Raw genomic sequence first — 27,908 nt, 5'->3', positions numbered from 1 at the left:
TTAAGAAAAGAGCTCTTTATTCCACGTCGTCCGATATTTTTACACAAGTAAAATAAAATGCATATCTCTATATACCGCGATCTGGGTGGGAGGCGGCGTTCTGGAACAAACGCTGCCGCCGAACCCTGTAAACATGATGGGGTGGAGATGGGGGTGGCGGGCGGGAGGCGTCCGTCAGGGAGGGCCTGGCCTGGCCTGCCCCACGGGTCGGCCACCCGGCTGGCTGGCGGCGTGGAGAGAGACCCCGTATGTACAAACACCTGGCTGCTGAGCACGCTCTTGTGTCCGCTGGGGGTCAGCAGGGCCCCAGCACTGTCCAGAGCACCAGTGCCAGGCCCAGGGGGGCGAGGCTGCAGGCGAGGCTGGGCAGGGCACCTGAGCCCTCTGAGTCACCAGTCCCGCCACCCCCGCTGCCTGCCTGGCCCAGACGGCAGTGGCTGCGGGTGCGGTTCTTTCGGGAACAGCCTGGCCTCCGGCGAGGGCCTGAGGTGGGGAACCCTGGTGGCTCAGAGCCCTCGGGCCGCACTGCGGTGAGCGGGGGCTCAGCAGAGCCAGGCAGAGTCCCAAAGGGGGAGTCATTGATGTGCCGTGGGCCAGAGCCGTTGCCTGGGGGGCTGTCACCAGGCGGCACGCGTCCCTTCAGCGCATTGCCTGCTGAAGCCGGTCTCCCAGGCTCTAGTACCGAGGCCTTGTCAGCGGCGTCTGGCTGGCAGCACTTGGGAAGCCCCAGCAGCTCCTCGTCGGTGGCCCTGCCAGTCCAGATGGGATGGTAAGGGCCAGTGGCCACAGCGCAGCCCTGCAGGTCATTGGCAGCTAGGCGTTTCAGGTCACGACCAGCCAGGCGTTGAGGGAGGCTGCAGGGCACCTCGGAGGAGGAGCCGCGGAACTTCTGCAGCCAGGCCCAGAGCGGGCGTGCCCGGCAGTCACACACCCAGGGGTTGTCGTTGAGCCTCAGGTACTGCAGGGCACGCAGGGGTGCCAGGGCCTCGGCGGGCAGCGCTGATAGATTGTTGGCAAACAGATAGAGTGTCATGAGGCGGCCAAGGTCACGAAAGGCGTGTGGATGCACGTGGGCCACGCGGTTCTGGTGCAGCAGGAGACGGTCGAGGCTGTGCAGGCCGCGGAAGGCGCGCTCGGGCACGCTGGAGATGCGGTTGCCGTGCAGGAAGAGGTGTGTGAGGTTGCCCAGGTCGCGGAAGGTGTCATCAGGCAGCGCCTGCAGTGCGTTGTCCTGCAGGTAGAGGTACTGCAGGGCAGCCAGGCCGCGGAACAGGCCTGGACCCAGCTCCTGCAGGCCGCAGCGGTCCAGGTGCAGCGTGTGCAGGCGGCCCAGGCCGTGGAAGGTGGCAGGGTCCACAGACCGGAGCTGTGCATTGTCACTGAGGTCCAGCTGCTCCAGGAGGGCCAGGCCAGCGAAGGCGGCCGCGTCAATTCGGGCCAGCACATTTGAGTGCAGCCACAGGATGGTGAGGTTGCGGCAGGCGCGGAAGCTGGCAGCTGGCACATGTGAGATGCGGTTGCCGTGCAGGAAGATGCGCTGGCTGGAGGCAGGTATGCCCGCGGGCACAGCCTGAAGGCCCTGCTGGGGGCAGCTTGTTGTCACCTTGGGCTCATTGTAGCATACACAGGCGCCTGGGCACGGGGCTGCCACCCGCCAGGCCTGCAGCCACAGCACCCATGCCAGCAGCCGGCTCCCTGCGGGCAGAAGACAGAGTGGTTAGCAGGCAGGGCAGGGGTACTGGAGAAGTTGGAGGTTTTGCTAGAGCCAGGTGGGCCCTGGGGATTGGGTCTCAGGAAGGCCTGGGGCTAGGTCCAAGATGTGGCCATCACTCCGGGAATCGAGGTGTTGGGATCCCTGCTTCACAGGCCTCATGGACGACGCTGGGCTAGAACATGCCTTGGAGCCACACACTCCACCCTGGAAGCCACATCTGCAGACTCCCCATACCACACATCCGGTGCCCACACACCCGGGAGCAGCCCACTGGGTCACCAGGGGAACTCACTTGAAGGCCTCCTGGAATGGGCGCTGGCAACTGCAGGCACCTCCTCAGGACTCCGGTGAACACAGAGCCCGCACTGCACGAGTCTCCGGGGGTCCCAGTGGGGGTTCCACCCACAGGGCCTAGGAAACACTGCAGCGGGGCTGGGGTCCCTCTGGGTACCTCTGCTATCTCAGAAACAAGCTCCTGGATGCCCAAGGGTGGGGGTAGAGGGCGAGTGTGTCCAGGGCTCGGGAGGAGGAGTCACGTCCCACAACCACCCAGGCAGGCTGCTCCCTCCTCCACACATCCTCCTTTCAAGCACTTCCTGACTTGGCAGGAACCCCCTCCTGAAGCCTCCGCCCCCTGGCCTCATTCTCTGCTCCATCTCCTCCCTGGGAGGAGTTCACTCCTCCCCAGCCAACCCCTGCAGTGCCAGCTGCCTGCACCCCTCCCACCCAGATGCCATCAGCAAGGACAGCCTCCCAGTGGGTTCTCCCCCAGCCCCAGGGGCCTGCAACCCCTCCTCCATTACAGGGCCAGATACACCCGGGGCTTCACCAAGGCCCTGCATGGGCAGTAGTACCTGCTGGGGTGCCACATCCAGAGCTGGTCTCACCAGCGGGGTCACCCACTCCCGAGTAAGCTCTCCTGCCTCTCATTCCACCATTGAGCCCCCACCCCTTTCGAATGCTGAAAATTCTTTCCGCCTTCAGGAGTGAGTCTATTAAAATGTGAATCCCCCTGGGAGGGTTATAGCTTATCAGCCAACACTTGAGTTATCAGCTAACACCTGCATTGACAGCTAACACCTTCCTCGGCAGCTGGCTAAGAGCAGGATTCTGCAGACAGGAGGCCAGCTAAGTGCTGGGGTTGGAGCCAGGCAGGAGGAATGAGCGGACCACAGGCCAGCTTCCCCAACCCAGAACTGTGACCCTGGGGCCCTCCCACCCGCATGGGGCCCCTGCCCCACTGGGTCCTGTCTACTTGGGCAGACAGTGCACATGCCCCAAGCACAGAGCCCAGCAAGCCCAGAACGCACAGTGATCGCTGGGCATGTGCGTCCTCCCAGACTCAGGTTCACAGGTCCTGAGACCCCCTTCCCCACAGCCTGGGGGACTCCTCTGCCACACTCCCAGCCCCAGGGCCATTTGTTGGCTACCAGGGAAATGGCAGCCCAGGGATGGGGGTCCAGAGGCCCCTCCCTGGGTAGACTGGGTGAAGAAAGCACCTGGCCTTGGGTTCTCTTTAAATTGCATACACTCTCTCTGCTCTCTTCCTATACACTCTTCCTAGGAAGGTGGGGCCTGACCATGCCAGCTCCCCATTGCTGTCTCACCTGCTGTCACCAGAGAGAAAACTGTGCTATGTAAATGGCACTTCCTGTCCTGGGGCCAGGTGGGGTGGAGGCCCCAGGTGCTCTGGGGGCAGGGTCAGGACTCACATTACCAACCACACCACACCACCAACTGTGGGGGTCACCAATTGAGCCTTGTCACCAACCATACGGTGTGACTGACTGCACCCACCAAGACTAGCCACCCATGGTGGCCACACCTGCCACATCACCACTGAGCCACGCCACCATCCCACCACCGTCCTGTGGCTCCAGGCCCGAAGCTGTGGGCTGAGAGTCTGGCTGTGGTCGGGGCTCAGCTTACTCCCCGTGAACCGAGCCCTGTGCTCAGGGATCTCCTCCCTCCTGAAGCTGCTGTGTCCACTCTAAACATGGCCCCAGTGAGGAGCCAGAACTGAGCCACACGGTGGTGCGGGGTCAGGGGAGACATGGGAGGACACTGGGGAGTGGCCACGTGGCACTCAGTTCTGCCAGGAAGTGGGTATTGGGCGCAAAGACACGGCTTGGTTCCTGCTGAAACAACTGCTTTTCGTAAACCAACTTCTGAGAGTCGGGTGAGGTGGGCTCTCTCCTCGCTGCAGCCACGGTAATTGGCTCCAGCCCGGCCCCCCTTGGGGCCTGCCCGCTGGTCTCCATGGCAACCCCTCTGCTGAGCGAGCAGGAGGGGGCATCTTTTTATGAGATAATCAAACCCAACTTTGCAGCATGGGTTTGTCTTCACAGCCGGGGTTCCGGGGTGAGGGAGACCCAGCCAGGTGGTGGGAGGGCGTCCTCTGACCCCACCCCAGGGGGCCAGACCTGTGACTCACTGGCCTCCTCCCTGTCCCCATGGTGGACTGCAGCCCCTCACAACCCCAAAAGACCTCCCTGGCCCGTGGCCCCTGACCTGTCCCCTGGGCTCTGCAGCCTCAAGGCCACAGGGTCTCTCTGGCCCTCTATCTGCCTTCCTCTGTCTTCTATCTGCCTGGCCAACTCTAACAGGATACTCCACTGTCCTTCTGGAGACAGCCTGGCCTCCCTGCCTGCCATCACCCTACTTTCCACGTTCACCCAGTCTCACCCTGGTCCCAATTCTCACAGATCATCCAGTATGAGCTCTGTCCTTCCTGCCCCCTGTATATGGGGTGAGCAACCAGCCCTGCCACGGCCCCAGCTCTCACAGAGAAACCATGGAGAGTGTGCCTGTCCACCGTCCCCACCCAGGACGGCCCTGTGGCCACCTGAGCCTGTGAGGGCCCCAGCAGGCTCTCCTCCATCTCCAAGCTGCACACAAACTGGCACATCTGTGCCTCTCCCACCCTCCCAGGCCAATTTGCATCTCTTGTTTCCTCCAGGGTCTCCTCCTGGGACCCCCCCCGGAGGATGGCCCTGCTGGCTGTCAGGGCTGGGTCAAAGCTGGGAGCTCCTGTCTCAGCCCAGGCCTGGCTCCGGAGCCACGGTCTGGGGAGGGCTGGCTCTCCTGCCTGGAAGGCTCTGAGCTTTCCCGGGAGGACAGTGACCGGATACTGACCCGGGGCCTCTCCCTGTAGCAGCCAGACTGGGCAGGGCAGGACCCAGGATTACCAGGCTGAAGGCCCAGGAGGCTGGGCAGCAAACAGTCCAGGACGCGTCCCCTGACGGGAGCAACAGGCAGCCCAGGTGGGCACCTGCACCATCGGCTCCGCTGAGTGGAGGGCTGTTCACATTCACCGAAGGAGGGAGTGAGGAGGGAGGGGGAGGGGGGAGGAAGTGGGAGGAGGCAGAGGGAGGAGGATGGGAGGGCAGGAGCAGAGGTGAGGGGTGGAGAAAGGGGATGGGGAGGTGGCGGTGGGAGGTGTTCTGGGGATGCGCCCAACTGATGGGCAGGCAGGCGGCCGCTGAGGTCAGCAGCTCACCCCGGCAGCCCAGGTAGCTAAGCCAAGCCGAGCAGTGATGGCCTTCTTCATGTTGTCCCTGACCCCAACTGTTCCTGGGGCCCCGCCCACCTCTGTGCCCTGCCAAGCCTGGGCTGAGGTCCCACAGGAATGCCTCTGCCTCTGCCCAGCGAGGCCAGGAGGCAGCGCAGGGCAGGTAGCTGTGGAGGCCCCGAGCACCGGCTTTCATCGCACACAGCTCGGCGCCCTCAGGCCCCGATGCCGCCCCGGGCTGTGATCACCGGAGGGTCCCATCACCTGCTATAAAAAGATGTGAGTCAGCAATACATTTACAGATTAGGAAACTGAGGCAGTGAGTGGTGAAGCCCTGCCCTGCTCCCACCCCAGACTACCCAGGCAGAGAGGTGGCCAAGGGAGACAGTCACAGTGCTGCCCAGAGGGACCATGTGGCATGTCCTGCCCAAGCATGAAGGCTGGGGGCCTGGCTAGTAATGGGGGAGGGTACGGAGGGGCTGGGCTGCAGGCCACGTGCAGAGGGGCAGGCAGCATGCTCCTGTGCCAAGGGTGGCTGGGAGGGGAATCTCCAGGGAGGTTCTGAGCTGCTGCTTCCCAGGGCTGGGGTAAGAGGCTGCAGAGGGCTGGGGCTGGGGGTGGGGCCAGCTGTAGCACAGCTGGGACAGCAGTCAGCTCAGGATCCTCTCGGACACCAGCCATGTCCCCGTGAGGCGGTCACGTCACAGACCACAGTTATGAGGCAGAACAGGAGGCCACAGCTCAGTGCACCAAGGCCAGAAATAGCTCTGGGCGGGGGTGGCGGGCCTGTGTCATCCCCACACCACAGAGGGTCAGGGCACCCCTCCCACGCCTGCTCCCCACTCCTGGCCCTCCACCACTGACTCACTCCCCCCGCCCCCCCACCCATCTGTCCCCCAATCCTCGCTTGCTTCTCACATGCACACCCACCCGCCATCCATCCTCAGGCCCACAGACACGTGCAGGGGCAGCCAGAATTCCCATGGCGTTTCCTGTGCCCTTCCAGGGCTCTGGGTGCTGGGGCAGGAGGTTGGCAGCAGCTCCTGGTGGGGGCAGTCTGCCTTTGAGGGGTCCTGAATATCCTAGGGAAGTGGGTACCAGCCCCTGTTGCCCTGGCCCTGGCCCCTGCTCCTTGTTAATCTTGGCTGCGATGGCGGGGTAGGCAGGTGAGGTCAATACCAGGCAAGGACACCTGCCATGGTGAGAGGGCACTGGGCCCAGACTGAAGCAGCTCCAGGCCTAGCTAGCTACATGCTGTGGAGGAAACTGAGGCCCAGTGTGGGAGCCTTCGGGACTGGCCTCCTGAGTGTGCCTGGTGCTCCCTCAGCCCCTTTGGCTCCACACCTTGCCCTGGCCAGTAGGGCTTGTCCCTGCCCTGTGTTGCTGGGCTCACCAGAGACAACGAGATGTGGGTGGGTCCAGGGCCAGCAGCCAGGCCATGGGCTGGACCCTTCAGTCCAGCAAATTCTCTTGGAGGGGGTGTCAAGTTTATTGACCCATTTTACAGATGAGGAACATGAGAACTGGTGTGGGTATAATCAATAGCAAACACCATCAAAGGTCAAATGCAGTCATATGCTACTTACAAGAAACGTGCCTGAAAGTACACAAAATCTTATAATTAAATATATTGTCAGACAAATAATAACAAGTAAAGCAGGAGAAGCCACAGCCCCGGGGGCTAGCGGGCCTCCCAGCCTCATGGCCCCGGGGTGTTAAAAGGTCTTGCTGGGCAGTAAAGGTTTAGCCACCCCCGCTCCTAACCTGAGCTCCACAGTCCTGTTTCCAGCCAGCAGGGCACCCTGAGAGGATACACCTTTCAAGTCACAGACCCTGAAGTTAGCAGAGGATGGCCTGGCCAGGTGAGAGCTGGCAGCCCTGGATGGCACCCTCACCCCAAGGACACATCAATGTGGGCCACAATGTGCAAGATCATCTACTCCCCTGGCCCTCCGTCTGTCCCTGGGCAAGGTGTGAAGTGGCCCCCTGTCGTAGGTGCTGTGCGGAGTGCTGCCCACACAAGACCAGGCCGAGGAGCCAGGTTCCAGGCACTCACGGTCCAGGGCCAGCTGACCACGGGTGGCCACCCTGCTGCACGACAGATGCCCTACGGGAGGGTTAGGAGCCACAGAGGCCTGAGCTGGCCCCAGGCAGCATGAGGATGTTGGCAGGAGCCCAGGAGCCCACTGCCAGCCAAAGGGTCTTGGCAGAGCTCCAAGTGGACAGGATCCTTGGCCTGGCACCTAGGCCTCAAGGATTCATGTTTGGTCAAGGCTGGGCTGCCTGTGTGGAGGGCTCCAGAACCTTGCCCCATCCAGCCCACACACCCCTTATTGGAGGTGCACCCTCCTCGGCTCCCACCCCAGTAAGCCCCACACTGGGGGTCCCTGGGGGCTCTGCCCAGTGGAAGCCTCGTCCAGCCCAGGGCACAGCCAGTATCCCCTTGCCCCACAGGAGGTTAGAGCCCACCGTGCTCCTCCACGCTCCATCAGGAGCCAACAAACACCCGCTGCCTAATTATCTGGAGAATTCTGTCTCCACCAAGGGCTCATCTTGGTCCCTCAGCTAATTCAATCCAGCAGCCACAGCGAGCTGAGTCCCCAGAGGACACTAATGAGGAAGTGGCCGGTAGCTGGCATGCTCCCACCCTGGGGGTACACCCTGAGCCAGGCCTGGGCCCAGCATTGCCATACACCTGCCTCCCAGGCCCATCTGCCTGCCTGACCCTGCCCAGTACCTGGTGCCTAGCCCTCCATTCCCATGGGCTAGCATCCAGACCTAAGCCCCAGGCCTCCCACACTCCCCCAGGGCCCTGAATCTGCTGCACGCACAAGGCTGACCACTGCCTGTGAGCCCAGAGTGTTGGCCTTGACAGGGCAGGAGGAAGTACAAGAGCACATGCTCAGGGTGCACGAGCCAGGAGCACAGACTCAGTGCATACAATGGGGACCCCCGGGGGTGCACACAATAGGCACGCATGCTGGAAACACACAATAAGAGCCCCCAGGCTGGTCAGGGCTCAGGCAGAGTCCACTGAGCAGTAGAGGGTTGCTGGGATGTGAGCCCCTCCCAGGAGCCAGGGCCCAGCTGGAGGGTCTGCACACCCCTGCAGCGGAGGAAGACGGGTGGGCACATGCCCATGCGTTCTCTCGCCCTCAGCACTTGTAAAACATGATCAACCAGGCAGGCGAGCGGCCTCTGCCCGAGCAGAATTTATTCTGCTGTGAAAAGACACGTGTGGGTCCTGAGGCTCTTGCCGGCTCGTTCTCAGCAGCCTTGGATCAGCCTCAGTCAGCAGGAGAGCAGCTGGACAGGCTCCCATTGGAGCCATCCCAGGGACCGCCCAGCCCTTCACGTTACAAACTAAGCTGGGGGCAGCAGCTGGCCCATGGCACAGGAGCAGTGCCTGGTAAGACCACAGAGAAGCCCAGCCAGGCAGGGCCAGTGGGATCCAGCGCTCCCCAGGGGATGAGGAGTCCAAGAGGCGGCAGAGGATCCTCCTCAGCCTGGGATGCTCCCATTGGAATTCCCCCAGCTGAGGCCAGAGCTCCGTGTCCGGGGGCCGGAGTGGAACCCTTGTCAGAGCCGACGGGCCTTGGCCTCCTGTTCTACTGGCACCTGGCAAACTGGCCCAAGGGCTGGCTGCTGCTTCTGTAAAGGATGTGTTATTGGCGGCCAGCCACACCTATGTGTTCACGCATTGTCCATGGCTGCTTTCCCGCGACAACAGCAGAGCTGAGTTGTTATGACACACTGTGTGGCCCACAAAGCTGGAATTATTTAGTATCACACCATTCACATCAACAGTTTGCCAACCTGGTTTGTGAGCAAGCCGAGTGTGGGTGCTGCCACCTTCACCCTCACAATGGCCCCAGCAGTTCACTCAGACCCCCACCTAATGAAAAGGAAACCAAGGGTCAGAGAAGACCACGGTCCTGCTGAAGTCACATAGCCAGGTGAAAAGAGCCTAGCAACCTCAGTGCAGGCTCAGCTCTGCAGAGACCTGGGCAAGCTCAGCATCTCATGGAGGCCTAGGGTGAGGGGTTCTAGGCAAGAAAGAGACTCAGAAATACCGAAATACTCTGCAGGTCAAAATAAAAACATCATTTTTGTAAAGAGGCTGTCAGGACGCTCACAGTCAAACATGCATAAAATAGGACAACTTAACACAAATAAGTTGGGAGGGGTGGCTCACACAGCCTCCTGAGTAGCTGGGATTACACACACACACACACACACACACACACACACAAAGAGAACAGAATGGTTGTAAAGAGAGGGGAACAGCAGAGGAAATGACACAGTCCGACTTGGGAGGAAAGGACTCGGGTGGCACTTCAGAGGAGATAAATCCAGTGCAGGTAGTTTTGAGCAGGACAGTGGTTTAACTGAGGTAGGGGTTCTCTGGGGACAGGGCCTCTCCATGCCAGTCCACCCATCCTGGAACCCTGCAGAGGCTGGGCCAAGGCCCCTCCCTGCACCTTGTATCAGGGACTCTGGCCAGGTCACACCAAGGTGGTTTATGACCCATTAACATCAAGCTGCCTCCCTCGGTGGACAGGACCTGGAAAGAGGTGACTGGGGCAGATCCATGTCAATGTACTTCCCAGGACATCAGGATTCCAGCCTCTGCTAAAGGGATCTTCACAGTTAAGAACAAAGAAATATTAAAGATGAGAACACTTGGTCCAGGAAACAAGAGAGGAAAGGGAGTGCAGTTCCTCCTTGCAAACAGGATGCCCTGGACCACCCTCCACGGCCTCAGGCCTGGTTGCTCCTGCAGACCCATGGCCAAGATTGTGAAGGAAAACTAGGCTGTGGAGGCATTTTCTGTCCTTGTTATCATCATTGTAAACATACTTATCATCACCATCACCATCCTATCATCATCACCATCCTCATTACCATCCTCACCACTATCACCACCATCATCATCATCACCATCATCACCATCACCATTACCATCCTCATCACCATCACCATCATCACTATCATCACCACTATCATCATCACCATCCTCATCACCATCATCACCATCCTCATCACCATGATCACCATCACTATCATCATCACCATCCTCATCACCATAATCACCATCCTCAACACCATCATCACCATTACCATCATCACCATCACTATCATCATCACTATCATCATCACCATCCTCAACACCATCATCACCATCACTATCATCATCACCATCCTCATCATCACCATCCTCAACACCATCATCACCATCACTATCACCATCACTATCATCATCACCATCCTCAACACCATCATCACCATTACCATCATCACCATCACTATCATCATCACTATCATCATCACCATCCTCAACACCATCATCACCATCACTATCACCATCACTATCATCACCATCCTCAACACCATCACCACCCTCACCATCCTCACCACCATCATCACATCACAAGCATCACCATCCTCACCACCATCATCACATCACTAGCATCACCATCCTCATCACCATCATCACTATCACCATCACTATCATCATCACCATCCTCATCAACATCACCATCATCCTCATCACCACCATTACCATCACTATCATCATCACCATCGTCACCATCATCCTTATCCTCATCACCATCACTATAACCATCATCATCATCCTCATCCTCAGCCTTCCCATCATCATCCTCATCATCACCATCAGCATCCTCATCACTATCATCACCATCACCATCCTCATCCTTGTCACCTCATCACCATCATCATCCCAATCACCATCATCAGCATCCTCATCACCATCATCACCATCATCCTTATCCTCATCACTATCATCACCATCATCACCATCACCATCCTCATCACCATCCTCATCCTTGTCACCATCATCACCCTCTTCATCCTCATCACCATCAGCATCATCACTATCATCACCATCCTCATCCTTGTCACCATCACCACCATCAGCATCCTCATCACCTACATCACCCTCCTTATCCTTGTCACCATCACCATCATCCTCATCCTCATCACTATCCTCATCCTCATCACCAGCATCACCATCAGCATCCACATCCTTGTCACCATCATCATCTTCATCATCATCACTGTCATCACCACTATCATCACACCAGTTCTGTGTAAGGCCCTTAGATAGAGGGCAGCCTGGGGCTGATCTCACACAAGGATAGGAAGCCCCAGGTGATCAGTGGGTCAGTACTGGGTGGATAGCAGATGTCCCTGGGCAGATGCCCTGGCTCAAGGATGGGGAGGGGAAGAGGACAAGGGACAGGGAGTAAGGAATGAGGGTCCCTTGCCTCCCTGGGACAGCCCAAGGTGCAGCCTTTCCTCATTCCTGGAGGTTTCAGGACATCCCTGTACTGCATCCTCCCGTAGTACAGTGAGGGGGTGACTGTCAACCCCGCTCCTCAGATGAGGCACTGACTGAGGCAAGTGTCTTGCTGGCCATCTTGCGAGGCCAGGAGACAGGGCACACAATCTGGGCTCCAAGATCCCTGCCCACCCCCATCCTCATCACCACTATCCTTATCACCATGATCATCCCCAGGTGACCAGAGCAGACCCTGAGCCCCAGGGATGACACAGCAGGGAGGGGCAGCCACTCTGGGCTCCCTAGTTCCCCATAGCACCTCAACCTCAGGCCAGGAGGCTGCCTTCCCAGGGATGGCTGAGGGTGGGCCCTGGAGTCTTGCAGCCCTGGGCTCAGATGCAGCCTCTGCACCCCCTCACAGAGTGGGCAGAGAAACAGCCAGCCCCCTCCAAATCTGTCCCCACACCAGTGATGTGAGGACAATGAGAGCACCCACCACCCCCACAGGACCCCAAAGAAACCCCACCCAGCCCCCCACCCAGCATCCTGCCTCCCCAGAGGCCTGCCTATCTGACCTGGGTCAGCCTCATCTCAGGTGAGGAGCCCATGGAGGCAAGGTACAGCTCACAGTGTCCCAGAGCCACAAGGACCCCTCTGCTCCAGTGGTCTTGCAAGGCCACTCTGGCCTGACCTGGCAGTAGGCCTGCTTTATCGAGGAGATATGGCAGGTAGGAGCCTGGCTGCATCTGGGCTGGAGGAGGGGGCAGCAGCCAGGCTGTGCTACAAACCCACCTGGAGCCACTTCCTTGCTGCTTCTGCCCATCTCAGCCTCAGCAGAGAAACGAGGCTCGAGGACAGGCCTGAGGCCTGGTACAGCCTGACTCATCTCATGAGAGACCCAGCCTGTGCTCAGAGTCGAGCTGCTGTGGCTTCTCATGCAACACTGATGGTCCCCCTCCCCTGCTCACCCACCATGTATTAGACACAGGGATCTGCATGACAGACACGTGTTCCTCCCCTCCAGAAACCCACTGAAATGAGGGTGATGCAGAGTGAGGAGTGGGGAGCACAGTGGCAGGCTGCTCCCCTGGAGAAACACCCAGAGAAAGGGATCCAGGGGCACCCAGGACCGATGGGCAGAAGAAAAGCTCCATCTCAACAGAGCAGTCAACCAGCTTCCCTCATAAAAGTGACCAGAAAACCAGTGACCACCAGGCATCTGGAAAACATATCAATGCAGAAAAAGAGGGAGAATGATGCTGGAGGAAGCTGACAGTATGGGAAAAAGATAAAAATTAGGAGAAACATCTCATTTGTGTCTTCCTAGGCATAGACGGGGATTTAAAACAAGAACAGGGTGCTATGAGCAAGGAGGCATCAGACAAAAAGAAAGAGTGCCTGGAAATTAAAAATAGAATCACTAAAATTAAAAAAAAAATCAATACAAGTGTTAGAAAACAAGGTCAAAGAAATCTTCCAGAAAGAAAAACAAAGGAGAAAGAAACATGAATGAGATTTGGGAGACAAATATAGGGGGGTTGAACATCTAAGGGGAGTTCCAGAAGAGAAAACAAAAAACTGAGAAAAGCTAGCAAAGAAATAATACCAGAAAACTTTCCAAAGCTGAGTACCCAGTCCTCCACTGGGCATTCACAGTGCACTTTCAGGCCCCCAGCAGTCAAGAGAGGCCTGAAGCTCCAGGAGGAGAAGCTGGTCACACAGATGCAACATGAAGCCACGTGCAGCAGTGCACGCCGGTAATCCCAGCACTTTGGGAGACTGAGGTGGGAGGACTGCTTGAGGCCAGGAGTTTGAGACCAGCCTGCGCAACACAGTGAGACCCTGTCTCTACAAAAAACTACAAAATTAGCCGGGTGTGGTGATGCATGCCTGTAATCCCAGCTACTTGGGAGGCTGAGGTGGAAGGATTGCTTGAGCCCAGAAGTTTGAGGCTGCAGTGAGCCAGGATCATGCCACTGCACTCCAGCCTGGGTGACAGAGTGAGACTCTTTCCCCAAAAAAAACAAAAAACAAAAAAAAAGAAAACACACACACACACAAAAGAAGATGCACTGTGGTACTGGCTGTCTTCACAGCACACTAGATGCCAGGAAACAACAACACTGCAACAGCTTCATAGCTCTGAGGGGAAACTAATTTCAACATGGAATTCTGGACTGAGACAATCCAGCTTGAACATACTGGTAAATACAGGAAGACTTCCGGAATGATTCTTCACTATATCTTCTTTACAGAGTTAGTCAGGCTTGTGCTTCAGCCAAAATGAAGTGCAAACCCAGAAAGAGGAAAACGTGGGACCCAGGAAGCATTAACTGAAATCTCAACAGGCGGTGAAGGGAAGTTATGGGGCAGCAGGACAAGTGCTTGGGGTGAATCTTTACCCATGGGAAAAATGAGACCCCGATAGAAGTCCTGATGTGGGGAAGAGTAAGCCCATGAGGGTGGTGAACGCAGAAAAAACATCAACTGTAAGCCCCAAGAAAAACAAAAGGCCATGGAAGAGAAGGAAGGTCATCCACCCCATGGCAGGATTGCGAACAACATTTATGTGACCTGGGTTGGGAAACACTGGCTGTGAATTTAACTGATGGCAGCGAGACAGCTGTGCCGGGGAGTGTGCTGGAGGAGACAGAACTGGATAGAAGCTGAGGAAATGTGGTGGCAACCACCGGCAAAGCCAGGGAACAGAGGCAACAGTGGCTGCCTCCCAGGACGACGCGGGGCAGGGGCAGCTTGAGCCCATTCTCCAGACCAGCCTCTGAGGCCAGCTGCAGGTGTTAACTCTGTGCAATATGTTGTTGACCCAATGTTATTGTTTTTAAAAACAACTGCGTATTTGGCACTAAAATCTCAGAAAACAGAGATAAATAAAAAGAAAAAAAGAAAGTGTATCTTCCAGAAGGTGGAGACAAATGTGGGTTAGAAGCAGGTGTCTCCAAGGTGCAGGAGGAGAGAGGAACGGTGAGAGCCCAAGAACACCTGGACACACAGCCCGGGGCAGCTGGCAGCTGGCCAGGGAGGATCCACATGCCGCTTTTCGGTCCCCTGCTCAGCCGAGTGGCTGAGGATGCATCTGGGTCTCCCAGGACACTATGGGCTCTCGGCCCCAGAGACTCCGCAATCCACACACCCAAAGGGGCAGCTTCTGGCCTAAAAGCCCAACTCTGTGCTTGGGCCTTCCCTGCAGGCCAGGCAGCTGCTCCCCTGGCCCAGCCTCAGAGTTCCTGCCTGCCCACCCAGCCCAGCCCTCACACTGTGATGAAGCCCCATCCCTGGATTCCCCTTACCCCTGCCTGCTCCTGTCCCCTCCTTGTCCCAGATCTGAGCCCCCCACTCCAGGCTGGGGCCCCTCAGGAGCAGAGGGTAGGGGTGTGCGGTCAACACCCATCAGGGGTCACTTAGCACTGGGGTGGGTGCGCAGCCCCCGATCCTCCTTCCTGACCTTGGCTGAGTGCACACGGGCTTCTCTCAGCTGCTATGAGAGCCCCCAATGCGTCTCCGCAACCAAACCGATGCACGCACACAGCGGCGACGTGAATAAGTAATTGCTCTTTTATTAACAAGTGATAAATTATTCCTATATGATTGTGTGTGATAACTCTTCCGTATTTGAAATCAATTTGGGATGGAAACTGTTGTCGGCTTCTCACCCACGATGGGGGGAGGCCCAGGTGCCGCTGCCTCTTGGAAAACGAGGTCAGTGTATTTCAGCTACTTCCTGAGGCTGATGCGCCGCCCCACTGCGCAGGGCCAGGGGAAGGGGGTCAGCTGCCCTCCAGGAGGCCGGGCAGTCCAGCCTTATTTCCTCAGCATCTCTGTCTGGGACCCACCCCACAGAGCCCAGGGCACAGAGGGGTCCCCCAAAGCCACACTGGGCATCACCACAGGGTCATCAGGGGTCGGGGGGCCATGCACAGGCCATACTGCACTTTTCCCCCCATGTAAGCCCCAAAGACTGGGCAGCCTGACCTTTTATCCCACAGAGGACACCCCAGCAGCCAGCTGGTCTCCTGGCCTGCCCGGGTCACCCCACGGGTGGCTTCTCAAACCTGCAAAGGCGTAAGCCATTCTCCTAAAACTGTCCTGATGATTTTACAACAGCCCTGCCCCCATCCCCTTTCCTTCCTCCCCCAGCCTCACAGAGTAGGGTCCGGGGACTCAGCCTGTTCAGGGCAGCCCCTGAGCCAGGCCTCAGCACCTCTTCTGTTAATGCATATTTAAAACCTTGCAACCCACCGGGAAGCCAGCCAGCCAGCCAGTGCCTCCATCCCAGGCCAGGCGTGCAGGAAGCCATGCCCCATCCCGCTCGCTCCTCCACTGGCTGCTTCTCCAACCCCCATCATGGCTGCAGCAGGCCTGGAGGCCCAGTCACCCCCAGGCCCAGTCACATGACCCTACTCAGGCACCACCTGTGGCTCCTGCCTGGGTTTCTCATCTGAGAAATGGGAGGGCTGGGTCTGGGTGAGGCACTTCTGTGGGCCCACTCCCAGGGTCTCCTTCACACCCCTCCACCTTCCACCCACTGCCAGGGTGCCCATTCCACTCCACACCTCACTGGTCCACTTAGCAGGCCTCTGTGTGGCTTGTTTCTGTTGGTTGAGGCACCCTGAGCTTCAGGCTCCACAGGGGCTGGTGACCCGCATACAGGAGGTGCTCCATAAATGTTTGTCATGTGAATGCACTAAATGCTCATCACTAAGGGCAAGTGGCAGGCTTTGTGCAGCTATGGAAACAGCATTCCCCAGGATGTTCAGCCCTGGGAGAGAGCCTTGGCCCACAGCCCATGAGGCAATGGATGCTCCTGGGGTGGGGGCATGGCTTCAGTACCCCAATGCCAAGGGCGCGGTCACTAAGTAGCAACACGGATAGCTTTACTTCGGTTACAACTCAATGTCTGTGTCTCCCCCAGAATCACATGTTGAAGCCCTAATCCCCAGTGTGATGGTATTTGGAGGCAGGGCCTTTCGGAGGTGATTAGGGTTAGATAAGGTCACGAGGCTGGGGCCATCACCATGGCATTAGTGGCCTGGAAGAGAAAGAGACCCCAGAGAGCACATGCCCTCCTCTCTCTCCACCTTTCCATCCCCCACCACGTGAGGGCACAGTGAGGAAGTGACTATCTGCAAGCCAGGAAGGGAACTCCCACCAGAACCAGCCCATGCTGGCACCCTGATCTCAGACTTCCAGCCTCCAGAACTGTCAGGAAATGCGCTTCTGTTGTTTAGTGCACCTTGTCTATCGTATTTTGTCATGGCAGCCTGATCAGACTACTACAACTTCCTTCTTAAAACTTTGGTGTATTTTTCCACAATTTTCTACAATGAACATGATCTTGTAAAATAAAATCAAGGGTGTTTTTCTTTTTCTCTTTTTCTTTTCTTTTTTTATTTTTTTGAGACGGAGTCTCACTCTTCTTGCCCAAGCTGGAGTGCAATGGCACAATCTCGGCTCACTGCAACCTCTGCCTCCTGGGTTCAAGTGATTCTCCTGCCTCAGCCTCCAGAGTAGTTGGGACTGCAGGTGTGCACCATCGTGCCCAGCTAATTTTTGCATTTTCAGTAGAGACGGGGTTTCACCGTGTTAGCCAGGATGGTCTCGATCTCCTGACCTCGTGATCCGCCCTTCTCGGCCTCCCAAAGTGCTGGGATTACAGGTGTGAGCCACCACGCCCGGCTAAGGGTGTTTTTCGTTTGCTCTGTTTGGTCTCATGCTGACACTGGGCCAGGTGGAAGGGTGGGTGAGTCTGTCTTGCAGGTGGCAGGAGCCCCCTCCATGAGCTCCCACACCCCAGGATCCCTGCCCATTGTGATTGGCCCTGCAGGGCAGTCCTGGAAACAGGTCAGGGCTCGGGGCCCTGGCTCTGCCTGGGGAGGTCTCAGGCAGGCCCCCCAACCTCTCAGAACTGGTTCCCTCAGTTGGAAATGGAGATAATAAGGCCCACCTCATGGCGGGGGGTGGAGGTGGCACATAGCTCATGGTGGGTGCACAGGAAATGCCTGATCCACCCACCAAGAATAGGGCAGCCTGCACCTGGCCTCTCCCTGGAGGACCTTCTCACATCACCCCCGGGGGGACCACCATCCCCATCCCGCAGAGGAGAAAGCCCTTGGCTCCAAGGCCAAGTTGCAGCTAGGAAGTGCTCTGCTGGCATCCTACCTGGCTTTGACCCCAGGCCTGAAGCCAGCACCGCCTGGGGCTCTGTTGCTCCAAGGCCATCGCCCCTACTGGCTTTTGCTCAAGGAGCTCCCCCTCCAGAATGCCCTGCTCTATTCCCAGACACACTCCCTCTGGGGGGGCTCTTCTCCCCCAGCCCCAACCCTGCCACCCCTTCCCAATCCCTTCCTCATCTACCTTGCCAAGGTGTCCATCCTCAGACCCAATGGGGCCACCATGGGAGCCCAGCTGGGAGTAATAGCCCATAAGCTCCTGTCCATGGGGTACTCAGGCTTGGCTGAGCATAAGTGACAGGCTGGGTGGGTCTCGACCTCACCCTGGGCCTGGGGTAGCCCCATGCAAGTGAGGATGACGAACACGGTGGACACCCCCAGGCAGAAAGTGAGCCACAGGGGGCTGTGCAGGACTGCAGCCCTTCCCTCCCCTCAATTCACTGGAGAGTAACCTGTTACTCCCCCGGCTCCCAGGGCCCTCATCACCTCGAGACCCGGAGGCAGTGATGGAGACTGTCCTGCAACATCAAGCTCCCTGTGATCTGGGGGCCAGGGGATCCTGAGTACCCTGCCTCCTGGAGCGCTCTGCCTGCAGGGGACAGTAGTGGCACCTTCAGGTGGGGTGGTTGGGGTGGCTTCCTGGAGGAAGTGATACCTCAGCCAGCGGGGGTGGGGGTGGTCCTGACATATGCCAAGGCTGGGGGTCAAATGTGCACTCTCTCTCAGCCAGGAGGGAGGCACTGGATCACTGTGGCCTCAGGTGTCCAAGTCACCTGCCCCTGGCATCCCTGGCTATGACAAAGGCCCTGGTGGGCAGCTCAGGGTTGCGGGCAGGCCATGGCATAGGGGAGGGCACAAAGGGAGGTTGGTGCCCCACCCATCACCCATCGTCCGCCTCAGGCCACCCCAGGGGACCGGCCTCCGCTCCGGCAGCGGGTGAAGAATGGAGTCCATTAGGGCCGCCATCTGTCTCAGCTGTGACGGGTCCTCGCAGTGACATCCGGGAGGTATGTAGATAGAATATCTTTATGGGGAGAGTTTTTCTTTTGCCAATTTTCAAATAGGAAGCTAGACACTTGTCACACCTGTCCCTGTGTCAGCCTCTGCCTGACATAAATTGGGGCCGAGGCAGGGAGATGAAAGACAGCCTGGACGCAGCTGGGTGTGCAGGGGCCACGTGTCAGGCTGAGGGAGCACCAGAGTCGCGGCAGCCTCCCGCTGGGGCCAAGGAGAGCTCGCCCCGTGGTCCACCTCTGCAGTCTCTGCCCCTCCCTCCACTCCCCTCTGGACCCACAAGTTCTTCACCTGCCCTCCCCCAAACCAGAACCCTCTAAGCATCTCACACGGGCAGTGGACTGTCCTGCAGCCACTGGGCTTCTGCTAGGGGACACTGGAGCCTCCTCAGTCTGCAGGCCAGCAGCTCCAGCTCCTCTTTCAGACCTGGGGCCAGTGTGGCCTCCATGAGTGCTCAATGTGGGGGGCTCAGAGTCCTCAACCCCCACCACTGCCGGCACTCCTAGCGACCTTGTGGGCTTCAGCATGTCTCCCTGAAATCTGAGGGGCTTGGGGGTAGAGCATGTCAAGAATCTCAAGGTCCCTGCCGCCCAGCACGGGACTGTCTTGGAACTGATGCCAGGAAGAATTTGCTAAGAGAATGAAGGGAGAAGCAAGTGACCCCGGGGGGCTTCCCCTGCATCAGGGACTGGCCCAGGGCCCCCGGGAGTATATCTTGGTGCCTGAAACTGCACCAAGGATGAGGAGGGGAGAACCCTCCCCAGGGGACACTTGGGGTTCACCTGGCAGGCCACACTCAAGTCCACAGTCCCCCATGGTCCCAGCAGGTGGGGCACGGGATGCACCCAGCTGAGGGGACTGTGGCAGTCCTGCTTCTGCATCACATTGCCCTAGGGGGCTCATCTGTAGCCCCGAAGGGAACCTCGAGAAGCCAATCCCTGCTAGGCTCATGGGCTACTACCTCATACAGCCCCACCCCTTGGGAGGCCCTGAGGAGCCCTGGGGTTGGGTAGGGCATGACTGGCCAGCTCCATGCTCCCTGACAAGGGGGCCTGGATGTCCAGAGAGAGCTGGGAGGGAAGCGGAGACTCAAGTGGAGAGTGTGTGGGAGGGAACTTGGTTGGGCTCCACAAAGGAGGGGGCACCAGGGCCGACTCCCAGGTTCCTGGTGGCATGTGTGGAGGCAGGTGGGGCCAGGAGCACCAGCACGGCACATCCGGCATGACCTCTGGCCGGCTCCTCAGCCCTCCCTCAACAGCTGTGCTGGTAGCTGGCCAGGCCTGGGCGAGTGGGTTCCCCAAGTGTGTTGAATGGGCTTCTGGGATAGAGGCCATGCCTGGGGTCAGGTGGCCCACCCTGCCAATACCCAGTCCCACCCTGCCCTGCCATCACTGAGGACTCTGCCCAAGGACCAGGCAGGGACGAGGCATCCTCTCCAACTGCACTTTGAGGCCAGCACAAGTGAAGGGCGGGACAGAAGCCTCCACACAACAAAGGCAGAGGACCCCATGCTTCCCTCCGAGTCAGCGCAGAGGTCCTGCAGCAGAGCTCCCATTGGAACCCAAACCGCGCTGCTGGCTCCTCACTGAGATTCTCCACATGCACCCAGCCTCCCCTCTGGACTCCACAGCTGCTAGCCCTGCCTGGAGCCTGTGCACCCCACTCCTACCCCGTCATGGCCTCTCAGCCCCACCATCACTTGGGCTCCCCTGGCATGAACTAATGTGTCTCTCAGGATGTCCTATGAGGACCCTCACAGCAGAAGGACTGATGGGGAGGGGTGGCCCCAGAGAGCAGTTCCTTCTCTGTACCCACCAGGGTTCAGCAGAGGCTCCTGCTCCAGGCAGTACAGTGGAGCCCACATGCCCATCCCCACTGGCCACACGGGCCGGCCAGAGTCCAGCCTGCATCCCCCCAGAGCAGGACAGGACAGGTAACAAAGGGCTGAAAATCTGGGAGGCCCCCAGGAGGTGAGGGCCCGGCCACCCCTTCCCACAAGGCCCCAATCACCAGTCTCGATTTCCACAGCTAGTTTAGCCCAGGCCACGAAGCGGTGTGCAAGTGCCTGGCCTGGGCGAAGGGGGTCCCTGGAGCAGGTACACCAGGAGCCTGCAGCTTGCCCAAATCAAGCTTCCACGATGGTTGGGCCCTGTGGGCAGAGCTCACTCACCACCGCTCCAGTTTCACAATAGCCACATGTGGACAGGGAGGCTCAGAGGGTAGGGGCTCCCCGGGGGAAACAGAGCGACCCTTGTGCAGCCATCTGGGCCAACTGATCTGCACCTAACAGCCAGCCTTGAGGGCCACCAACCCTGGGGTCTCCCGGAGCTGACCCAGGGACAGATGGGCACCAGGCACTGCCCACGAAGGTGCAAATGATCCTCCTCACCGGCACCTGGGCCCTCCCTCCCTGCCAGTGTGGCTGTCCCACTCTTCATGGCTTTCTGCATCCTCAAGCTAGGCCTGGGCTCTTCAGGTGGAAAGGCGAAGGCAGACACAGGTGCCAGGCACTGGGATCTAGGGACAGGGGTTTCCCTGGTGAGGATGGAAAAGAAGGTTCCTACGTGAGACCCTCTCTAGCCCAGGCCCTGAGAACGAAGGGGCCAAAGCTTCATCTAGGGGCAGCCATGGGGGAGTTTAGGCAGGCAGCGCCTGGCTGGAAACATGTCTTAGGGAAGCAGTTGAATCCCTGGGTGGGGAACAAGATGATAGGCAGGGAGCTGGGGCCAGCTGTGGCCACAGGCCAGGGACGGAGGCCAGGTCTGAGGCTGGCCCTCAGTGAGGAGTGAAGGGGATGGACCAGAAGATGGGGTACAAGTTTGACACTGATTTTGCCTTTGGGGAGAGGGAAGAGGCTGGGACTCCGGGCTTGGACGTTGGGTATGGAGGATGTGACACTAGCAGATGGGCTGGATCTGGAGGTTCAAGGTGTGCAGTGGGGGGAGCTGTGTGTGCAGGAGAGATGCGGAACTGCCGGGGCACGAGGGAGCCTGAACCCCTGCTCCAGTGCACAGACCTGGCACACGGCAGGGAGGAGGCAGTCACCGTTCCCTGACCCGCCCGGGCCTGGGAGGTAGGGCAGAGCTGGTGACAGGCCAGGCTGGGGCCTTGGAATGACATCTGGCATGTAGCAGTGGAGGAGGGGGGCGTAACTGGGGACTGTGGACTCCCAGCTGGAATCCACCTCCACCTTCCACATCCATGCACTGCCTTTCGGTCTTTACTGAGCACCTGTTGTGTGCAGGGGCTGCCCCAGGCCCTGGGACCACCAAGGACCAGCCCTCCACAACCCCAGCCCTGCACTCAGCCCCCGCCCACTTCCTCCAGAGCCCCACACCCCACACATCGAGGACTCCAGGCGTTTCCCCACTCTTGAGGGCCCTGAGCTGGGAACACCACCTCTGGCTACCAGCCGTGGACTGCAGATGAGGCCTACGGTGACCAGGAAGGGTGGAGCTGCCCAAGGTCACACAGCAAGCTGACACTGCACAAGCTGATCCCACGGCTGCCCAGCCTTGGGGAATGGGGGACTTCTGGCATGTCCCTGAGCTGGCCTCATCTGGGCCCTGGCAGAAGGCAAATGAAGGCAACATCTCAGCAAGGTTGTGACAGTCGGGGATCCAGGCAAGGAAGGGACAACCCAGGAAGGCTCCCAGGAGGAGGTGAGGGGCCTGGAGCCCACCCTGGCCTGAGCCCCTCTGCAGCACTCCAGCCTGCCTAGCCCTACCCCCTTCCTCGACAGGCCCCTCACCCAGCCTCAGCCTTGGCCTGACATTTCCCGTGACATTTGCTGCAAAGAAATAGAGTCATAAATCCAAAGGTTAAATTTGCACATCGCCTCAAATTGCTGGGAGAAGCAGTGGTCCCTCCACCCACTGGGCACCCCGTGGGTGCGGGGTTTGTGTGGCAGGGTCCATCCATTCCGGGGCCCTTGCTGGAGGCCCACAGGTCTCCTTCTCTGGTCCTCTGAGGCACCTCAACCACTGTTTCCCAGAACAGGTTCCTGGGCACACCAGGCCCTGAGGTGCATCGCACAGGGGTGCCCCTCAGAGAAGGTGCCGCCCACCCCCCTTCAAAACAGGGCCCGAGACGCCCTGCGGGAAAGGAGCACCATCAGCACCATCTAATCCAGCACATCCCACATTTGACCACAAAGCCCTTATGTGACACCCATCAACACTCCAGAGAACTTCAACTCCACGGACCGTGCCCTGTGACAGCCGGCTCAGAATGCCAGGGTGCCGACTGGAGAGCGGAGAAGCACCCGGGGGCCCAGGGCAGGCTGCTCTGAGTGAGGCTGGGTCAGCGCCCGACGCCCCACTTCCAGATCAGCCTGGCTTCATGTGCCAGCGCCCTGAATGGGGCTTACCGCCTGCCAGGCCTGTGTAGACCTACATGGGGACCCTGGCCTGTGCCCACTCAGCACCTCCTAAGGCCACTCTCGAGGTGTGCCAACAGCCCTGCCTTTCTTCACCTCCTGGGTCTGGCTGCCGTGGGCCGCCTCCATCAGACAGGACACAGCTGTGGGACGGTGCCAGCACCACTCCATGCCCCGCTGCCCCACAGAAGAGGCCCCACAGGCCATAGTGGGCAAGACCAGAGGCTGTGTGAAAGAGGCAGGGGAGAGGCAGCCCCAAGGCACCCACTGCACAAATGGCCGCCCAGAGAGCCGATGGCCGGAAACAGACTCTACTCACTCACCATCACCCGCCCGGCTGGCCCTCGGTTGTCAAAGGCCTCAGCGGGTTAGGAGGGGCGGGATCTGGCCCTGCTGCCGAGTTCCCTGAAATCAGCCCAAGCGTCAGGGGAGGGGCACGTGACCAGCCCCCGGACCTGGTGGGTGCCAGCTGAGGACATGGTGGGGTGGGTGTGCAGGCTGCATCTCCCGGCGCCCAGCTCCACGGCCGCAGGCAGTGCAGGAGGCCAGCGCAGGTTTGGATAAATAAATGATGGTGCATTCTCAGGAAGGGATTCCACACACACCAGAAAACCCATGATGCACAAGAATAGTTCCCGATGTGCAAAGTGTTTAAAATACAGCGATAAAAGAAGAAACGGCAGCACAGAACACCTGGTGTGGGGGGACCCAGCTGGGCCCCAGGGACAGTGCAGGGAGATTTGTGGGGTGGGGCAGCATGTCCGTCACTCTGATCGGGCTTCCCCGGACCACTCTGTGACCTCCTATCCTTTAAAGCATTCAATGCTAGAGATGCATGATGCCAAGGATCACACCCCTTGATTTGCCTGGCTCGGAAGAGAGTCTGACAGGCCAGGAACAAACGAACGAATGAACAAATGAGAAGGTGAACGGCTGGTTGGGGCAAATGCAGTGTCTGGGATTTGGCTTTGAGGGTGCCTGTGACCTTGGCCTGGGTGCAGCCAGGCCGCAGAGCAGGGACACTGAGAGGTGCAGAGAGGGCATCTGCATAGGTGCAGGGGCAGCAGGCAACCAGGCCAGCTCCTTCGGACCCCGAGGCCCAGGCCCTGGGTGGCTGCAGAGGGTCAGGTAGGCCAGCCTGGGGGTCAGGGGTCGGAGGTCAGGCTCACCAGAATCGGGGCGGGACAGCATGAACCTCACTGATCAGACAGTAGCCAAGTATCAGGAGCCCTCACTAACCCTGTGCCAGGGCCGGGCGGGGCGCCTAGCTCACACACGCATTTGTTCGTTTCCAGGTCATCCTGCAACTCCCCGTGTGCTTCCTGCTCTTGACCCCTTTCCCAGGCGCACAGACCGAGGCTCCCGGTGAGAGGTTCCGGGCCACAGGCCCAGGATAGCAGGAGGGCTCCTCTGCCTCCTGCCCGTCCTGTCCTCACCAGCTGGACCCTCCTGGTGCTGCACCGGCTGCACAGGGCCGTCTGTGCCACAAAGCATGAATTCAAGGCTGGGGCAGGGACGAGGAGGGGGCTGTGCTGCGAGGCTGCACTGTCTCTGGGCGGAGGGAGGAGGAGGGCATTGTCCTACATGCCCTGGTCCTCACAGCCCGCCTGTCACTCACAGCAACAGCAAACAAACCCAGGCCCCTCCACAGGCTGTGGGCCAGTCCCCAGCCTCCCGGGACAGCAGGACCTTCCCCACCTTCCAAGGCCCCAGCCCCTGTGCGGGTGTCCTCCATAGACCCTCCACAAGCCCTCTGGCTTTCGGAGACCTGCTGGGCCAGGCCCTCCCTCAGCCTCTCCCCTGCTTCTCGCTCCAGGCAAACCTACATTTCTGCCAGTCCCAGTGGAAGGACCCCGACATAGGGAAACACAGCCCCCCAGGTGAGGAACAGGGGGAGGGCAGGGAGGGAGTGAAGGTACTGCAGGGGTGTCTCCCAAGCTGGGCAGCATCCCTGCCTTGTCCCCCTCCACCCACCTGTGACCTGAGTTGCCTGACTAGGGGCTTTTATTGTCCCTTCTGCAAATGGATGGGGTGAGGGCCCAGCCGGCACGCACAGGTCCCGGGAGGACTCTGCTGGGTGGGGGTGTGGGGAGGTGTTCTGGGCATTCTGCAGGCAGAGGCACCGGAGTCAGAACTCCACGGGGAAAGCTGGGCCAATTCCGCCCAGCCTCAGCCTGGAAGTGCCCTGATAATCCCTGACGACTGGCCCATGTTGCGTGAGGAAGACTGAGGCAGAGAGGTGACCTGTCACACCCAAGGTCACACCACCAGCAGGTGGCTGAGCCAGGACCCAAATCCAGGTCATGGTTCTGCCACGGCAGGCCCTGCACGTGCCACTCGGCCCAGTGGGGTCTAGGTGCGGATGGCCACCCATTCCCACCCCTGGCATGGGAGCTCACTTCCTCCTCACCTCAGTGGAGCAGAACAGGGAATAGAACCCCCTTTATAGATGAGAAGACTGAGGCTTAGAAAAAGAGACTGTCCGGCTCCACTGCTTCAGCTGCCCCTCTGCTAGTATGTTTCACCCTCACACAACCTACGAGATACCCTGCGGGTCCCCACTCTACAGACAAGTCACTGGTGTGGCCAGGGGAGCAGGAGGTGTGGCCTGCCACTCTGAGCCCCAGCCTAGGGCCCTTGCCACAGTGCCAGTGGGCCACCCTTGCCCATCATGCAGCATGGCATCCATCTGCTCAGCACCCTACACAACACCAGAGGTAGGGGAGCCCACCCTGGAACCCCTCACCAAGAAGGTCCTCACCATGGAGAAACTGAGGCACTGGAGGCAGGGCCTCTCTGCAGTCACTCTGGGTCACGTGCTCCAGTCAGCCAAGCTGCAGTGGCCACCAAGGGTGCCCACAGTCTGGCCTGTTGGTCAGTGTTGACCTCACGCCCTGAAATGGGTCGTCCCTGCCCAGGCAGGTTCCAGCCCATCATCGTCTTTCACTGCCTCAGCCCTGGTGGGTGGGAGCGGCTGGCAGACCCTGTCCCTCACATCCTGGGCTGGGGACATTCAATGAGCCCCCAACACACATTCCAGGGCCTCTGCTCCAGATTAGGCCACAGCCCATCTGGGCACACAAAGGGCACCCACACCCCGGAGGCAAAGAGACATATGCCTGTGTGCCCACAGGCACACATGATCACGCGCACAGACACACGTGCAGACGCATACCAAGTCACACACGCGCGCGCACACACCTGAGGGGGAGACCCCCAGGACACAGAAGCAGGCAGGAAGAGGTGGGGCGGAGGATGTCTTGCCCCTGTCTGTGGGCCTGGCCTCCCCACTCAACACATGAGCATATGGGTGCAGGAGTGGGTCTTGCGAAAGGGGCCCCAGCATGTGCCACCCGTGGAGACCACAGCAGGCATGCCGCGTGCATGCATGTGTGGCCGTGGGCGTGCAGGCGGGGGCGAGGACACAGATATGCGCCCTCAGAGTCCGTGTGTGCACCCAGTGTTTGTGCATGTGCACACTGGGGCGGCGTTGGCATGCATGTGCACCAGAGGTGTGCAAGTGTGCAGTCCGTGTAGACACGTGCACGTGCAAGGAAACGTGTGTGCAGCCTGCGGCACCATGGACATCAGCAGGGCAGCCTGGGTGGGCACCTGGGGAGCACCCTCCAGGCAGGGCATGCCCAACTCACATGAAGCCCACCTTCCCTTGCCCCCACTGCGGGACCTCACATCCAACTGGGGGAAGGAGTCCCACGGGGGCTGCTAGGGAGGAATTGTTGATTGCCCCACCACCCCTGACTCCCCCAGCCAAGCCTCTCAATGTCCCTGGGGCTGCGAATGGCGGGCGTTGCTGCCTCCTCTCACCGCCTGCCCTGGAGGCAGTGCTGGGACAACCCTGTCCCCCACGCCCTCTACTGCTGCCAACGCCTCCATTCATCCCACTGCAGCCTGACCTCGGAGAAACGGGAGGTTCTGAGCCCAGTCCGTGAGGCGGGGGTGGAGGCGGCCCAACACCCCCACCCACCCTCGGTACCCACGTTTCTGCAAAACCCGCTCGTTAACCCCTTGGTGGCCGGGGCGCTCCGCGGCCGGACCCCGCCCTTCCAGCCCGCGGCCCCAGTCCCGGACCTGGCCCAGCTTCGGGGACCCCCGGACCGCCACCCTCGGCCCTGCTGTCACCGTCAACTTTCCCGGGAAGCGGCAACTTTTCCTGCTGCCTCCGGCTCCGCCCTCCCAGGGCCGGGGCGCCAGCGGCCCCAGCCTCGCACGGCACTGCGGTGGCCTTCCCTGCCGCCCAGCTACGCTGCCCCCGCCTCGGCAGCCCCGGACGGGCCCTGCGGCTCCAGGGAGGGGGCGAGCCATCCCCCTCCACGCCCCGCCGCCGGCCGGGCTCGTGTGCCGCGCGGACACTCACCTCCAGCGGATGCCCTCTTCATCGTAGGGGTTGGGCGGGGCGCGTCGGGGACTGAAAGTCGCTTCGGGGCGGGCGCCCGTCTCCCCGCGGCCGGGTCCGCATCCAGGCGCCGCCGCTCCGGCCCGGCCCCGGCCCGGCCGCGGGACAAGGCTCGGCGCGCTCCGCTCCGCCGGGCTCTGGCTGGGCTCGGGCCGCGGGCGCGCGGGGCGCGCAGGGCGCGCAGGACTAGGGCGGCGGCGGCGCGGACTGGCGGGGCGCTCGCAGAGCGGGCCGCCGGGAGGATGAATGTTTTATGGGATCAGGTGGTTTGACGCGCGAGGAATCCGCCCGATTCCCCCGCCGGCCGGGGCGGGGCGGGGGCGGGCCGGGGCGGGGCCTCGCGGCGGGCGGGGCGCTCACCTGAGCTCTGGCGCTGGCCCGTACG

General features: G+C 59.9%; 1 protein-coding gene across 1 annotated transcript; it reads right to left on the bottom strand.

Moving 5' to 3' along the window:
• RTN4R (reticulon 4 receptor) lies at positions 1-27,793 on the bottom strand. Its single transcript, XM_077950754.1, has 3 exons — positions 27,636-27,793; positions 27,485-27,564; positions 1-1,695 (listed from the first exon to the last, which is right to left on the bottom strand). Exons 2-3 carry the CDS (start codon positions 27,504-27,506, stop codon positions 296-298), a joined length of 1,422 nt encoding a protein of 473 aa, XP_077806880.1. The 5' UTR covers positions 27,507-27,564; positions 27,636-27,793; the 3' UTR covers positions 1-295.
• Between the last annotated feature and the right edge of the window lie 115 nt (positions 27,794-27,908).

Source organism: Macaca mulatta, chromosome 10 (assembly GCF_049350105.2).
Source record: "Macaca mulatta isolate MMU2019108-1 chromosome 10, T2T-MMU8v2.0, whole genome shotgun sequence".
NCBI classification, from domain to species: Eukaryota; Metazoa; Chordata; class Mammalia; order Primates; family Cercopithecidae; genus Macaca; species Macaca mulatta.
Note: the sequence above shows the minus strand (reverse complement) of the source record. Positions and strands in the feature narration are given on the sequence as shown.